Source organism: Sminthopsis crassicaudata, chromosome 3, assembly GCF_048593235.1.
Source record: "Sminthopsis crassicaudata isolate SCR6 chromosome 3, ASM4859323v1, whole genome shotgun sequence".
Taxonomy (NCBI): domain Eukaryota; kingdom Metazoa; phylum Chordata; class Mammalia; order Dasyuromorphia; family Dasyuridae; genus Sminthopsis; species Sminthopsis crassicaudata.
Window position 1 is genome coordinate 259,694,471 of NC_133619.1, and position 17,163 is coordinate 259,711,633.

Consider the following 17,163-nt stretch of genomic DNA (forward strand, 5'->3'; position numbering starts at 1 on the left):
ATAGAGATTATCAAAGATAGTTTTCAGCATTCACCCTTGCAAAACCTTAAGTTTTTCTCCCCCTTCTCCCCCAAGAGCAAGTAATCCAATAAAGGTTAAACATGTACAATTCTTCTAAACATTTCTATATTTATCATGTTGCACAAGAAAAATCAAGATATTTTATAACTAATTTTAACTAATTGCTACACTTGTTAAATAGACCTCCCTTTGTTAAATTCTAAGTCTACCTCAGAGGAACATGGAAAGAAAATTAAGACTTAATTAAGTGGACCATATTTTTAAAAAGACAATAAACAGACAATACATTGGATTTACATTGGAACAGCTAGGTAGTACAGTGGATAGAGTGCCTTCCTGTCCTGAAATCAGGAAGATTCATCTTCATAAGTTCAAATTTGGCCTCCAAGTTTTGTGACCCCAAGCAAGTCACTCATTTTCCTCAGTTTCCTCATTGGTAAAATGATTCCTTCTGAAAAGCAACCATATTTATGGACTACATTTTATTGTGTATTGATCAAATTAAATGATTAAGTACTAATGTTAATTACTTGCCAGTTTCCTAGAGCATACACTGGGCTTTTTGGGAAAATCACATTGCTCTCAAGGACAAAAATGGTTTCTACATCATTATTATTAAAATAGATTGCATATTTCATTTTCAGTCTCATTTTGAAGTCTTATTAGGGGACTTTTTTGCTAAAGGTGGCTTTATAGAAATTTACAAATTATTTAAATCTTACCATAACCTTCTCTATATTTACAGTATTAATGAATACTGGAATATTAATGGGAAGTCATTTGTTTGTCATTTGTTTCATTGTTCCATGGCCTTAGGAAACAGCACCCATTGTTACAAAAGGGTTGTCACAAAGAGGTAGTGGTCATATAGTGACTGACAATGAGAGAATAAAAAGTAAGACATTTTGTTCTTTTTGTTTTACTTTGTATGTTTTTGTTTGCTTTTATGGAGCTTTCTCAGTTTCCTCTCCTCTCCCCCCTTAGTAGTTTCAAGGTATTCATTCTCTGTTGCAGCCATTGATGTTGCTTTTTTTTTTATCCTAACATAATTTAGAGACAACAAAATGTCTTTATGTGACTATCAAAAGTCAATTGTCATTAATTATTCTCTTGAAATGTTTTCTGCCCATAACAGTAAATGTTTCATTCTAACTATGTTTTAATAAGTGACTATTTTGTTTTCTTATTGATTTCCAATAAAATACAATAAAAAATGTTCAAACAGATAGATATTTCACTATGGGAAATTGTGCTTTTTAAGTGACTTTAACATTTTTATAATTGCTTCACACATGCTTCTGAGTTGGCTTTAATTGTTCAGTTATGCTTTCTTATAAAAAATCCTTCCCTTTCTCAGCATTTAATCTGTTTCATTTGATTACTTTATCATATCTTAATGTAAACATTTTGGTTACAGGTGTCAGATGATTTTCTGGATTCTCTTTTCAACATTATCTGACAATGAATGAATCTTATTGTGAATTAATTAATGAATTAATTAAATGAATTAATTTAAAAAATGAATTAAAAAAATGAATTAATGAATCTTATTGTGGACACTCAAGGTCTAATAGTATGCCATTTGGTAAAAGTTGTTGAGAATTTTAATGCATTTTAGTTCTCATTCTGCATGTCCTATGTGCTCCTCACAGGAGGGTCTTTAGAAATAGGATTAACTTCTAAAAGAATGCATTAGGCATGCCACAGAAGTAGGCAGTGCTTTAACTAGTCTGATAAATTGTTCCATGCTTCAGATCTTCTGTCAAGAGAAAAAATCCCAAACATATACATATATGTATATCTATATATACACATACATTCTTATTGAATAGATAGGAACTATATTATATTTAGGAGTTATATTTTGTATTATACTAATCTGATCTCACATCTACTTTCTGAAATTAATTCGACACTGCTTTATATGTTAATCCACAAAGGATTGATTTTTTTTTTTTTTTTTTTTTTTTTTTAAAGGAAGGTCAATGCAGTGCAGCCCCAGAAATGGAAGCAAAGCTCCACTTAAAACAACTCATTATTTCAGTTCCCAGATGTAAGGCTTTTCACTGAAGCTGAGCCAGCTATAGGCGGCTTGGTCATTTTGCAGAATACATCAAACAAGGGTGTTTTGATGTGATCAGTAAGATAGTTGAACTAATTAAGTTTAGTTAACTAGTTCTCAAATTGGACAATTATACTTGGAAACAGTCTTTTTAGCCACAAAAATTCTCAGTAATGGAACAGTATTTAAAAAAAAAAAAAGCTTAAATTCATGCAGTGTAGATATCCCTACGTTTTATTTCTGTAGTTCCTAAATTCCATTCTTTATTCAAGAAAATGCATCATTTATAAAAGAATTGGAAGTTCAATGTTTATCTTATTTTGATAGTTTTTAACTACCTTGATCAAGAAAAAAGGGAACAAAAGGACCATAATATATATCATGCTGCAAATGTACCACAACTAATATCTATAAGAATATAAATAGGGATCATACATACATGATCATTTAGCAAAATAAATAAAAATAAGAACCTTTTTTTTTTTAATGAGTGCAGAAGATTTGGTAAGAAATTACCAGTTGAGGCACAAGGAACACCTATAGAAAAATTCTCCCTAAATCTCCCTAAATATATTGGTTGGACATGGATCTATAGGTGGATGGATTGTCTATTGATGGTACATTTATCTTGGATAGATACTGGACATAATTCTCATATTTGAACATAATTCTCATAATTGAAGAGAGTGTAGCCTTTGGGTTTTGGTTCTTTCAGAACCATTTTTCATCCATTTTTCTGGCACTTCATAAAATCCCTCAGTTCCTTAATTTAGTGTCACCTTCTATACAAGCTTTTCAGTTGTTAGCACTCTCTTTGGTTTTGGAATTACTTTGGTTTTTGAAATTACTTTGTAAAGATTGTATATACAACATCCCAATGGTAAAAAATCCCAAAAAATCCCAACAGTAGTATGTCAGCTCTTTGAGGAGAGGGCCCTTTTCTCCCTTATCCTGATTCTTGTGCTACACTTCAGCAACCAGCACAGTAGTAGAGGCTTAATCCATAGAGAAAGAAGAGGGAAGGAAGGAATGGATGTAGACAGAGAGAAAGGAAGGAAAAAAAGAGCATTAAATGTTTTCCATATGCAAGGTACTATGCCAAGTATTTTAAGTCATTTGATCCTCACAACAACTCTACTATTCCTATAGTATATTTCCATTTTACACTTGAAGCAGATAGATATTCCCAGAATCACTCTGTGTCTATAGTTGGATGTGAATTCAAGTTTTCCTGACTCCATCAAATTGATTGTGCTGTTAGCTGCCTTTTTAGAAACAAATCTATCTATTTCTGCTAGATGCTGAAGATTCTTTCCTCAAGGATCTAGTAATAGAATGGATGAGATAGAAATAATCTGTCTTTAACCAGGTTATACAGGGCAGAATATGATAATTACATTATCTTCTTCTTTTTTTTTTTTTTTTTTTTGGGGCTGGGATTAAGTGACTTGCCCAGGCTCACACAGCTAGGAGGTGTTAAGTGTCTGCCACCAGATTTGAACTTGAATTCAGGGCTGGTGCTCCTACTATTCTCCATTCATTTTATATATATATATTTATTGTACAGATACAAAGAATGAAACCATTCTCACTTAAAAAGGATTCTCACTCCTAAAAGGAGTTCTTAAATAGTAAAGGGGCACATTTTAGCCATGGAGGATAGTATGAGTAAATGCAGGGGAATGGGAAAGGGAAGGATGGGAACAGTACAATAAGGACAATTAGTAGCTAGCTTCAGTGTATGTGAAGGGAAACAATATGATAAAAATGATTTATTTGAAAAAACATTTTTATTTGAAATAGTGGTATTTTAGGAATGCTCATCTTCTGTGTTTTCTATATAAGTAGAATTTAAAACTGAATAAAAATGTGTAGGTGATTTGTGGAAATTTGAATTAGTGGAATTAGTCATTGATCTTGAGGAGAAAATTGCATATTAGTAATAGTAATATGTATATAGTGATAGTATATGTAATATACTATAGTATATATATAATATAATAGTATAGTAATAGTAATAGTGTATAATTAATTACTCTTGAGCTTCTTGTCTTTCCAGGTCTCTCTCTGGGGTCTTATTATTTATTCATCCCATGATATTTCTCCATTGTATATATTTTTTTTTTTGGCAAGGGAAGAGAATATGGCTTTTGAGGAAGAATGGTGGATAAAGTTTAGATCTTGCATTTTAAAAAATTGTCCAGATGTAGTTTAAGGAGGAACCATGTCTATTGTCATTTTCTTATCCTTTTTATGCTCTGGTCTTCATTTGTTAAGCAAGTGACTTGCAAACATGTCACATTTTCCCACATTTGAATTTGAATTTATGTAGGTTTGTTGCATCAGACCTCAACTACTAGGTGTCAGCCTCAACCCATGGGGAGGGGAATTCCCAATAAGGAGCACTAGCTTCTTGTATTTAGTGGAAACTATTGGTTTTGGAATCAGAATATCAGGAGGGTAAAAGATGGAGAAGTGAGGAGCAAGGAGAATGTTTGGATCTAGTTTCCACTTTTTAGGCTTTGAGGCAGTGTAATAAGTAATAGTAATATTAAGAAGGAGTAATAAGGTGTATCAGCATGTCCTGGCTTTTCTGTCATCTGGCAACTAGTTTGGATGGATATTAACCAATTTTAATTTTCTTCAATCATTTCAAAAATGTGCAGATACAAGTGGATAAATTTTAAAATCCAGTTTATAGTGTATTGAATTGTATTGAAATTTGTGACATCTATTTTTGCCTTTCCATGCACTACATATTGTAGTATCCCTAGCTTAGCACTAAAGAATAGTAAGTGCTTAATAAATGCTGATTGATTGATTGTTCCTTTAATGACTTGAGTCATTAAATATATATATTTATGAAATATAAATATATTTCATTTTTTAAATTGAAAATATTAATTTTCAAACCATGTTGACAACCACATTTTTAAAATCTTGAGACATAGTCCATGAACAACACAAACTGGTGATCTACCACTTGAAAATTTTTAGTTCCTCAAGTTATTGAAAGATTTTTTTTGGTTTGAAGTAGAGGGGCTTACTTAATAAAGCAAATATTTGATTCTGATCTTTGTACCATCTTCTATTATTTTAGTCCTGTTCACATTGTTCCCAGCTGCTTTATGTATCCCCAGTGCCAAAAATTAAGTCAATGTAAAAGTATACTCTGGTTTTTACTCAGAGGTCACGGATAGTCCCTCTACCCTTGGCAGTCAGCAGTGTTCTTATTATACTTCATTTATATACTTGAGAAGACTTGAGAGGACCAGCTGGGCTCCCTGTCTGCACTCATCAAGAGTTAATTTCTGAGTGAGGTACTGTTGTCATGAACAAGTGCAGAAGATACTTAGGTGGTCCTGCCAAATAAGAAGAGCCCTTAATTAGCAACAATGTTCAATCAGACTGCTTAACCTGCCACAGGGCTAGGAAGGCCATGTTCCTTCTCGCTACCCTGCCAGCAAACAACCTCAGAAGACAACTTAAATGTTTCTTTTACTGTGAAGGGAGCTACTTAAATGGAAGACAGGCAGTGCATAATCCAAAATAGACCAAAGCCTATTGCATGGAATACCTCCATAATTCTGATAGGAAGGGAAGGTTAAAATCTTTCATTTTTGTATCATTTTCATAAGCCATGTGTTTTCTAAGTAGGGCTACATACCTGTGTGGGTTTTTTTTTTTGTTTGTTTGTTTGTTTGTTTGTTTTTGGCTTTTCCTCATGTCTGATTTTTCTTATTGTCTCATGTTTAATGTCATCATTTTCCCAAGCTGTATGTCGAGACTGTAAAAGTAGCATTTGTATATTGGGATTTTATATTGAATCACAAAACCTGTATCTTTATTCCAGTTTCCTACTTATTAATGATCTTTATTATGCCACTCATGTCTTGTCAAACCTTATCCGTGGATTATACCCACTCTGTCTACTTCATTCTTCTTGTGTTTCTGAATGGAACAGACAGAAAATACAAAACCATGCTACCTGCTAACAGTCAGATAACAAATCGTATCTTACTGATTCTTAGGGCAGCTACATGGTGCAATGGATAGGGATGGCCCTAGAGGCAGGAAGACTATTCAAATCAGCTGTGTGACCCTGGACAAGACATTTAATTCTGTTTCTCAAATATTTCTCTAAAATGAGCTGAAGAAGGAAATGGCAGAGTATCTTTGCCAGGAAAACCCAAATGGGATCATGAATTGGTCACAAAAATGCCAGTAGCATCAATTTTTTTTACATTTCCAATAGGGGATAGTGCAAGTCTTCAGGAAGTACAGACCCAAATGTAAATGTAAAAATGTAAACTAAATAGCAAAATATTATGTAAAAATAATGTAGACTGAAGCACTAAATTCTTGTTATGAGTCACAATATAAAATATGTCAGATGTCACATTTGACATCCAAATATGAAATGACTATGCATGGTTAAAGATCTGAGGCAGGGGGGACAATATATGATTAATTGTGAATAAAAGGTTAGCAATAACTTCCTCCCTTCCTGTGACTAAGTAATGTTAATTGTTTACCTGCAAGGTGGTAGTGGACTAAATTTCCTTGAAGGATAGGTTGGTGGTTTATATACTAGACCAGGCTCCCTGGTGTCCACCACCATTATCCCTTAGAGATAATGAATTTCTATGAGGCATGAATAATTCGGAGGATTAACTGGGTTTCTAAACTTGATACTTTCAGAGACAAAGAACCACATCTTTGCCACTAACAAATCAGTGGGATCAAATTTTAAAAGGTAGAATTAATTTGATCATGCCAAAAGCATTTAACAGATTGATAAAAGTAATATCAAGGGAATATTAAAACACTAAATCATTATCAGTCACTACAGTAGGAATGCAAACAAGTTTCTGGAAAATTCATGGTTGTAAGGTTGGGAACTCCCTGCTGTGCTTTTATCAGCTTTTGAGGTTCTGACCCCTCCTCTTGCTCTCTACTCTTTCCAACCATCCTGAACTGCCATTCACTTAGTTGCTCTATCCCTGAAAAAGTTTAGAATGAAACCACCTTTGTTATGTGCTTCATGCTAACTAAAACCTCACCACACTAACCCACTACTTTACAGTAGGACTGTTTGGTGGCCAAAAACCAGGCTGAAGTCAGATTTGTCTTCAATACACTTACTAGCTGTGGGCCCCAAGCAAGTCACTTAACCCTGTTTGCTTTAATTTCTTATATTTAAAATGAGCTGGCAAAGGAAATGGCCAACCATTCCAATTTCCTTGCCAGGAAAATCTCAGATGGGGTTGGGAAGAGTTGGACAAATGACTGAAAAACAAATGTAGCTTTCATCTTTTCCAGTGAAGGTCCACAAGCTTAGTCCTAGTTGAATTAGATTCAGTGAATTCCTTTCTTCTGTAAGACCATTCTCATCTTCTTGCTCAGTCTGAGGTTATGGATAAACACACTCACCCCTTTTTTATGGATAAAAACACTCACCCTTTTGTTTTTATCCTTTCAAATTCTGAATGTTTCTCAGTAATCAATATCCAGCAGTCCAAAAAGCAGTACAAGTAAAAAGAGTAAAAGGAAAATTTTTAAAAGATCCCTCTCTATCCAGAAGAAGCTTGCTTTCTCAAGGGAGGAGATAGGGAAAACTTAGTAGCGAAGTCCAGAAGTCAGAAGCATAGCTAGGAGGGAACTGAAACATAACTGGGCAAATGGAGACTAGCAAGGGATGACTAGAAAAATGCTCTAGGATCATACAAGGTACTTAAGTACATCTTGTAGCTACCATTGAAAATAGCCTTAAGTTTATCCATATTACAGATTCATGGGTGTTTTACCAAGGTGTGAAATTTCTAAGTTGTGCATGCAGCATGACAAATACATAGGTCAAAGGAAGGATATAGTATGTGGCATTATATAGCATGTTTCATACAACAGACTAAATAAAAAAAGATATGGTAGAAAAATGGGTTGGCATCCTAAAAGGCAGTTTTAATGTATTAAATGGGCATCAAATGGAAGTTGATCAACTGGAAATTCAACTTCACAAATACCCAGAGAGCAACATCCTCTTATCCCTGAGGTGAACTTGCATCATTTATACTTTTGGTATTCTCAGGTTTACTTAAGTCAGTCTACAATTTTAGTATTGCATCTGAAGATGAATACTACTTTTAGTCTCTAATCCCTAATTAGTAAGGCTCAGCGGGTGGCCTTTGTTCCCTTGAGGGCTCAATAGCATAAAGTATTAAGCAGGAAATTGATAGCTTGTAGATCAAGCCTGCCTTCTATCAAGGCAGAGAGCTCTTTAAGACTTGAGCATTCTTAGAATGTTTCTTTCATTCTTAAGAGGACATGAAAATGAAAAGGGAAAATCCACTCAACTTTCTTCATACTAACAAGTATGTTACTTGTACTTTGCTACTGTCATAATCACCATCTAACCCAGCAGGACATTCTACATCAAAACAATTTGTATTGCCCAGGCTCCCATAAGACAAAATAACAAAGACCCTAGAAAAATTGACAAGAGCCAATTTTTCAAAACTTGGCTTCCACTGGCCCCCACTTCTCTTCTTCCCCTACTTGCCGTCAGTGTTATTCCTGTTTATAGTAAACCAATGCTATATTCTGTTCCTAAGTACACCCAGTGTCTATAAACCTGTCTTGCCTATGATTTTATTTATTTTTAAATTTTACTTAAATTCTTTAAATTTTACTTCCGCTCCTGCTAGTCCCTACATATAAAGCACTTATAAAGCAAGTATTTAAGTCATGCAAAGCATATTTACACCTTAGCTGCCCTATAATTTGCTTATGATATCAACCATTTTCAATTTATCTTTGTATATATGTGAGATGTTGGTCTATGCCAAACTACTCTCCAGTTTTCATAATAATTTTCATCAGATAGTGAGTTATTGTCCCAGTAGTTGTGATTTGTGGGTTTATTTACTGTACTCATTCATGGCTTTATATTGTGTAATTTCATTGATTAATCACTCTACTTTTATGAATATCTTTCTGTAGCAGTACTTTAGCAGTACTAAACTACAGTTTAGTAACTGTAGCAGTTACTAAAACACATTTGGCTTCCAGTCTTGCCTAACTCTTAATAACCGCATTTGGAGTTTTCTTGGCAAAAATACTGGATATTTCATTTTGTAATGGATAACTCAAGCAAGCAGGGTCAAGTGACTTACCCAAGTTAATAGCTGGATATCTGAAGCCACATTTGAACTTGAGAAGGAAATTTTCAGGACTGGAACTTTATCTGGACAGGCAGACTTCACAAATTTTATAAAATCTTCAGTCATCTTAATGTAAATTTTCTGTTTGAAATAGTGATAATTTATAGGGGTTTATTTTACATCATAGTTTTTAAAATTGAGTGTAGTAAGTTATCATCTGCAAAAAAAGGGATAATATTGTCTCCTCATTACCTATTTACACCTTCAATTTTTCATGTCTAAATGCTCTAATAAGCATTTCTAAAAATATTGTTTTCATAAGACTAATAGTTTTAGTTTTTAATTTTATTTAATTTTAAATTTATTGATTTTTGAAAACTGAATTTCAAATTATCAGTTTATGATCTTTGACACAATCATTCTTTAATATTAGATTATTGATTTTATAATTAATTTTTCTAAATTTTAGTCTATATTTCATTTCTATTTAAATATAATCCGGTGTTTAAAGGACATAGATTTCAGTTCATATCTTTTGTGTCATATCTTTTACCTTCCTTCCTTCCAATAGATTGCTAACATATTAGTGCACATGTGTTCACTATTATTTAAGGTTACTTTGTCGTCTATGATACCTTTTTGGCAAAATTTTAGCAAAAATTTGGTCTGTATTTGCTTTTGATCTGAAATTAGTATTTGCTATACTTGCTTTTTTTGTCTTCCTCTACTATACCTAACTGGATCCTGTACTTAGTGTTAGGGGCCAGTAAATGACAATAAAACATCTTCATTTTATCCTATATGTCACTCCAGTAAGGAGATATTCTTTATAATGCTTTAAACAAGAAAAGAAATGTTTTGGTATAGGGAAATTTTTTTTTAAGTTTTTAAATTATTTTGTTTCATTTCCACCCAGTTCATAATCATTCCTTTCTACCTTTTCTCAGATACAACTAGTCATTAAAATCTTATAGTTTTGATGATATTTACAGGGAAGCTGATTTACTGGAATAAAGAAGTTCTTTAAGTTTGAAGCTTGGAACATTACCAGTTTGTCTGAACTTAGGTTTCAAATTTTACTGGCGCTATGTTGGCAAAACACATTTTGGAGTCCTTCCATTTTTGAGCATGTTTCCTGACACCTTCAGTGGTATGGTACTGTTTTAAAATTTTAATTTTCCAAAAGAAAGGCAAATGCGCATGTAAATATACAGAGGAGATTGATTACTAAAATTAACACCTGAACAGTCCTTTTTAAAGGTGTTGAGAAGATAAGCCTGAGCAAAAAAAAAAAAAAAAAAGTGTTTCTTATAGTATTAGATAATTGTCAATATAAATGAAATGTGAAGGAAAAAACAATACAATTAAAACATAATCTATCTATAAAACATAATCCATTTTTGTCATGAAACCCTTGCATTAAAGAAAGAGTTCCTGTACTACTGAGGAGTTAAAATGGTGGCAAACCTTTTATAAAATGGTTTCTACTTGCAAATTGATCTCCCACAGGATAGAGTGCAAGGAAGGTTCTGGAGAGAAGGCTGAATGTGAGATTGTGGTGGGGTGATGCTCAGGGCAAATGGTACTGTGAAAGGAATGATGTTTTTGAGGCCAGCTGGCAGGAGTGGAAAATTCTTCCTACTAATTATCCTGAAAAGGATAAGTAAGGTATTGGCTGGAAAGACTAATAATGTACTAAGTGGTAGTATGGTGCTGCTCTTTTTCTTTACAGAAAGAAACATGCTAACTTTTAAAAATTTGTTAAAATTTTGAAATTTGTCTTCCCAGATGTTCAGGCTGTATGTATCCAAATGTAAAGAAACAGCATATGAGTATATAAGAATGTTTAGAGGAACATATTACATATTTAATACAGAATGTGCATAACATAAACAATTACACACTCAAATACTAATTTTTAAAAAACATAAACTAAGTTTGCATTTCAAGAATAAAAGAATAAAAATTTATTATATTATATTAAAACTTGGGCTTAGATTGAATTCTGTAGAAATTTTTATAAAGACCTATATGAAGTCAAATCAAAATTCACTTTTTAAGTTCCTTTTATATATGTCAGATATTGTGGAATATAAAAAAGAAAACCAAAAACAAAAATCAATAATAATCTGGAAATAATCCTGATGAGAAAGTATTAGTGTTATGAAGAATCAGCAAAGGCTTTTGATATAAGATAGAACTTGAAGGAAGACAGGAGAATATGAAGGATAGAATTCTAGGTATATGGGAGAAAGCCAAGTTGTGAGATGTGCTTTGGATGCGCAGCTCCAAGTATCATTGTTGCAGAAGTATTGTGTGTAAGACACTGGAAAATTGGAAAAGCGCAGGTTACAAAAGAATTTAAAAACTATATTTTTGGTAAAACTATACTTACATAAAATACTTTGATCATGGCTTGAAAAGGGTAGGGGAAGTAACATTGACAGACCACAGTTAAGCGGAGAATGGACTGGAATGAGAAGACACTTTGAGGGAGAGACAAATCAATGAGATACTGAAGCTCTGCACTAGTGCAGTGGTCAGAAGAAAAAGGAAGGTATATGTTAGAGATAGGGTTGTGATAGGACTTGACACCTTGACTGTGACCTGGTTGATTGGAAGAATAGTGGTACTCACAATATCTTGTTATTTGTTTATTGGAATATAATGTATTGGAAGTATTTTTGTAACTAAAGATATTGATAGATTGTTTAGGGGAAATTGAGGCAAGATCTAACTTCTTTGAAGGTTCCTTCGTTTTTACATTATTCATTAGGAGGATTGGTCTTTCATTTTCTTTGTTTTGATTCTTACTAGTTTAGGTATCAACAGCATATTTGTGTCATAGAAGGATTTTGACATTTTTCCAAAATAGCTGAAATATTGTTTTAATGCTAACTCAGAGAAGAAATGTGAAATATAGAGCAATGTGAAAATAGAGCATTTCCCTTTAGCTATTTTGGTAAGAACTCACATAAACTCACAAAAAAACTTCTCCTCTACTCCTCCTACTTTGCTAGTCAGCTACAATAGGAAAAAGAAAGGGATTACATAAGAATGAGTGTTTTATCCTGTCTCTTTTTTGGTTTTAAAAAATGCAGGCAACCTCATTTTCAGAAATATAAAAGATTCATAAATGCTCCATTGTTAACTGGGAGCTATATGGCAAGGCCCCTAGAGTCATCTCAGATAGCACAAATAAAGCCTCTGGTTTTCTCAGCCTAAGTAGTTAGCTATGCTATGCTCCTCCTTATAGAATTTCTTCATTGCCTGTAGGCAGAACAAACTTGATCCTCTCATTTCATTCATATGTTCCCTTAATCATTTCTCTTTGTTTTAAAAGTCTGTGGCTTTTGAACCAACCATTTTTCTGTTTATGATCTCCACTAATTATAGTATATAGTTGTCTAGTATGCATGTTTTCATGTAAAGAATCATCTGAACCATTCTTCAATTGATAAATGATCAAAAATTTAAAATTTAAATCCTCTAAATCACTATTGAATAGAGAAATGCAAATTAAAACACTCTTGAGCTACCACCTCACACCTATAAAGATAACGACAGAAAAGGAAATGATAACTATTTGAAGGGATATGGAAAAATTGAGACATTAATGAGTTCTTGGTGAAGTTGTATACAGATTGAACCATTCTGGGGAACAATTTGTAACTATGCCTTATTTTTATAAATACATACACAAATAAATACATTTGTATTTATTTATATAAATATATATTTATGTATTTATAAATATACATATGCCTATATGTATAATATTAATGTAATAATAATGTAATGTTTTTTATATAATGGCATCATCAGTAGGACTGAGCAAGTTGTTATATATGATTGTGTGCTATAAGAAATGATAAGCAGGTTAATGATAAGCAAGTTAATTTCAGAAAAAACCTAGGAAGATGTATGCATCATGAATTGGTGAAATAAGCAGTATGTGTATGTAATCTCTTCACTATTAGTTTGTTTAAACTTTTGCATCATTACTCATTAGGGAGATTGGTCTATAATATTCTGTTTTGGCTATTAGTTTAGGTATTAGCACTATATTTGTGTCATATAAGGAATTTTGCATATTTTTCCAATATATAGTAATGCTATGCAGCATTTGGTAGAATTTACTTGTAAATCCATCTTGCCCAGGAGATGTATTTTTCTTTGTATTTTTATATAAAAAATAAAATAAAAACAAAAGTAAAACAAAACAGAACATTATCATGTGCCCAGCAGAACGTCTGGAAGGATTCAAAATATGTAACAAGAAAGGATATATAATAGAAGAAATTATATTATATTCATGAGTGTCCAACTTTTTTTATAGGCTATACCTTCCCCCCTCCCCCCCATCACCCAAGTGATCAGTTATAGTTCAGCAAGTGTGTGTGTGTGTGTGTGTGTGTGTGTGTGTGTGTGTGTGTATCCCTCCCTTTCCCCTCTGCCCATTGCTCTTCCTTATTTCTTATATCTTATTATCTTATTTCTTTATAGATTTTGGAGGGTGTGAATTTTAGTAGGATTTAGTACCCTTTAAGTGTTGTCTATTTAACTCATTCCTGATGAGTAGCCTTCTTTTTCCCCCTCTAATGCCTCTGTGTCAATTGTTCCTCACCTCATTTGTATAACATAATTACTGTTTTTACCTTAACTCTTGATTTTGAGCTGTTCCAGGAGCTGGAACAGCTTGTTTTCTTTTGTTTTGTTTTGTTTTTTGTTGTGGCTGCTGCTAAGTATCATACAATTTTGATTATAGATCCAGTGTATTTGAATTGGTTTTTGTTGAATTTTTTGTTTTCCTTGTTGATGTGAGGTTTTTGAAATTTGGCAATAATATTCCTATGTGTTTTCTACAAAGGATCAGTGGATATTTCTACTTTCCCCTCATATTCAGGACAATTCATGTTACAGGACAATTTTCTTGTACTATTTTTTGCATTATTGTGTCAAGGTTCTTTTTTCCCCACAATCATTCTCTTCCTGATCTGTTTTCTTTTAGGACTATCTCCTTTTCTAGTTGTTGTTGTTGTTTCAAGTCTCTCAATGTCTCTCATTTGATTTTTAAAAAAAGAGAAATTTCTATAAATTCTCTCAGGGCAGAGAGCTCACTCTTTAGGGCATAGAAAAAGCTTTTCCCCTTTTTTTCACTTCATTGCCTTCCTGAAGATGTTTCCATGTTTCTATAGTAAGTAATAGTAAGATTCATTCTTTCAATGAGTAATATTGGTGTAAGAACCAATTGTGGGTTGGGATAGTGCCTCTAGCTTCATTTCAACTCTCCCCTTTAACCTGGAACCCTAAACCAAAAGCTCTCCCCTTTGATCTGGAACCCAAACCAAAAGCTCTGCCCTCCTACAGATGCTGCAACCAGCAGCAACACTCAACTCTACTCTCAGTGGGTGTGTTGGTTCCCAGGGCTGCATTTCTGCAGCACAGCTGAGCCTGGTGTTCCTAATTAGCCTTCCCACACTCGACCCCACACACAGTTGGGAAGTTTCTATGGTTCCTGCTAAGGTTCTAGCCAAATCCAGCTAGCCCCAGGTTTCACCACTTTGAGCTAGCCTTGAAGTGTTTGCACTGTGTTCTTTCTTTGGGTCTTATTGGGTGTACAAGGAGGAATGTCCTGGCAAGTTCTGTCTTTTTTTCAACAGATGTTCTTCCTGTGATCAATTATATGTTATGTTTAGAGGGGAAATTATCCACCTATACTGTCATCTTTCTTTTCTAATCAAATTAACCAATAATAACCTAACTATTTGATTTTTAAATTAAAAAACTATAAATTCTCTCTGCAGGGAGCCATTTAATTTAACATTACTCTTTGGGGGATAGAAGAGGCTTTCAATAATTTTCTTTCAATTTTATTTATTTCAATTTTATTCTCCTTTGATTTTTGGGATTTCTAATTTATATTTAATTGGGAGGTGTTTTAATTTGTTTTCTAGCTTTTTTAGTTGCATGCCTATTCATTGATTTCTCTTTTATTTATTTTATTTATTCTATTTTATTCACTATGTGTGTGTGTAGGTTTGGCTGTATCCTGTATCCTGTAGGTTTAGTTTTTATTATTATCTTGGATGAAATCATTTCTTTGTTTTCTTCTGTGAGCCACTCATTGTTTTTTATTTATTAAATTGTATTTTATAAGAAATTGGATGTAGAACTGGCAAATGGTCCTTAAGGCTTGATTCTCTTTGAAAATAGTTGTGAAGGTAAACATCTGGTACACTTGCTAGTCCTCTTTTCAGTTGTGATTCAAAGTAAATTGTCTCACAACGGTTTGTAGCAAGATGTTTTAGTAGTCAGATGTTTAGCATTCTGGTACCATCTATGAATTATCAAAGGGGTTACAAATTTTTTTTTTTTTTTTGGTCACTGTTAGCTGTATTTTCTATTACAGATAGTTTTAGCTTTATTTAGACTGAAATAAACAATTATTCTGTAGCATCTTTCCCATTCGTACATATTAGAATAATAGGAAGAATAGTAGTACTTACAATTAGCCTCCCCCTATAGAAGTACTCTTAATTTTCTTTTAAATTTTGAACTTCAAATGTGAATACTTTTACACACAACAAAAAGGGGGTATGTATAAAACTTATCCCTTAAACTCTCTTCTTCTTTTTAAGCTTTTGGGAATTTTTATTTTTTTGCATTAATCTTATTACCTCTCCCTCTTACAATTTAAATAGAAGTCATAACTTGTAATTAAAATTTATAGTCGAGCAAAATAAATCAGTACATTGTGTCCGTAAATGTATTGCCAATTTGGCTAAGAGAATGGAAATCTTTCACTGCATGCATTTATCAGAGAACTTTGAAGTCCTTTACTCTATTATGATAATATTTTAATTTTTAATTTTTTTTCCTTCTGGTTATCCTCATTTTACCCTACATATAATATTCATTTCCAGGAAGACCCAGCCCGCATTATTTTCCTTCAAATGGGTATTTTCAAATAAAATTAGGTTTACCAATACATTGATGAAGTTTCACATCATTAATTCAGATCACCTAATTTATTAAAAGTAAATTTTTGAGAGAATTCAGGTCGATATTCAGGTCTATTTAGAAACTCAATGGAAAAAAAATAATACAACATGAAGTTAAAATAGTCTAATATAGCTCAGAGGAAATTCTCACAGTGACATTGTTGACTCATTTGGTAGTATTAAAGTATACTTTTCTACCTATCCCCAGAAGGGAAGTTCATGTTCTTTAAGTGAAGCCATTTTTAAAAGCAAAAACCAAGCCTAAAATAATGCAGGGTTCTCCAGAGTTCTCAAAAGGTGTGGATTTATTTACTATAGTTAAACATAATTAGTTCTCCTGGGAAAGTGTATCTTTTAAACTGCTTTATTGCCACCATATTGATTTTCGAAATAATCGGAAACTTATGTTATTATATGTATTCTAGAGTTTGAACAAAAATGCACTCTTTTAAAAAATGCACTCTAAGTAGAAACAAATGTCAGGAATTGCTGATTGTTTCTTGTTGGAGATGGGGACACCAGCTTGGAAAAAATATGCCCTTGATAGAAAATTCAAAGAAACTTTGTGGTATGTGTATTTTGTATGTGTATGTGTGCATGCACACATACTCACAACCCTTTTGGGGAAGTTTTCTTTAATTTAGTAAATAATCTTTGTTTTCTCCTGACTTTAACTTAATCAAGGTAGCTACCATACTTTTATTACAAAACAAATAGTAGTCCAAAATAGATCAATTTTTTGTTTGTTTGTTTTTTTTTGTTTTGGTTTGGTTTTTGGTTTTTTGGGTTTTGGGGGGCTTTTATTTTCATTTTTGCTGACCATCTTTTCCATAATTTGCAGGTTGATGTTTCAAGTGCCACCGGACCTCGGTTTAGTAGCAATTGCAGCCCAGCAAACACAAGGGAAAGGTCAGTC

At 32.9% G+C, this 17,163-nt stretch overlaps 1 protein-coding gene across 7 annotated transcripts in view; it reads left to right on the forward strand.

The window, feature by feature from the left end:
- Nucleotides 1-17,163, forward strand: part of HLCS (holocarboxylase synthetase) — an 88,097-nt gene that overhangs the window by 59,194 nt on the left and 11,740 nt on the right. For all 7 annotated transcript variants that reach the window (XM_074300590.1, XM_074300586.1, XM_074300589.1 and 4 more), the window contains one exon: nucleotides 17,089-17,156. In XM_074300590.1, the coding sequence (XP_074156691.1) occupies nucleotides 17,089-17,156 (68 nt within the window). The remainder of the gene's footprint in view (nucleotides 1-17,088; nucleotides 17,157-17,163) is intronic.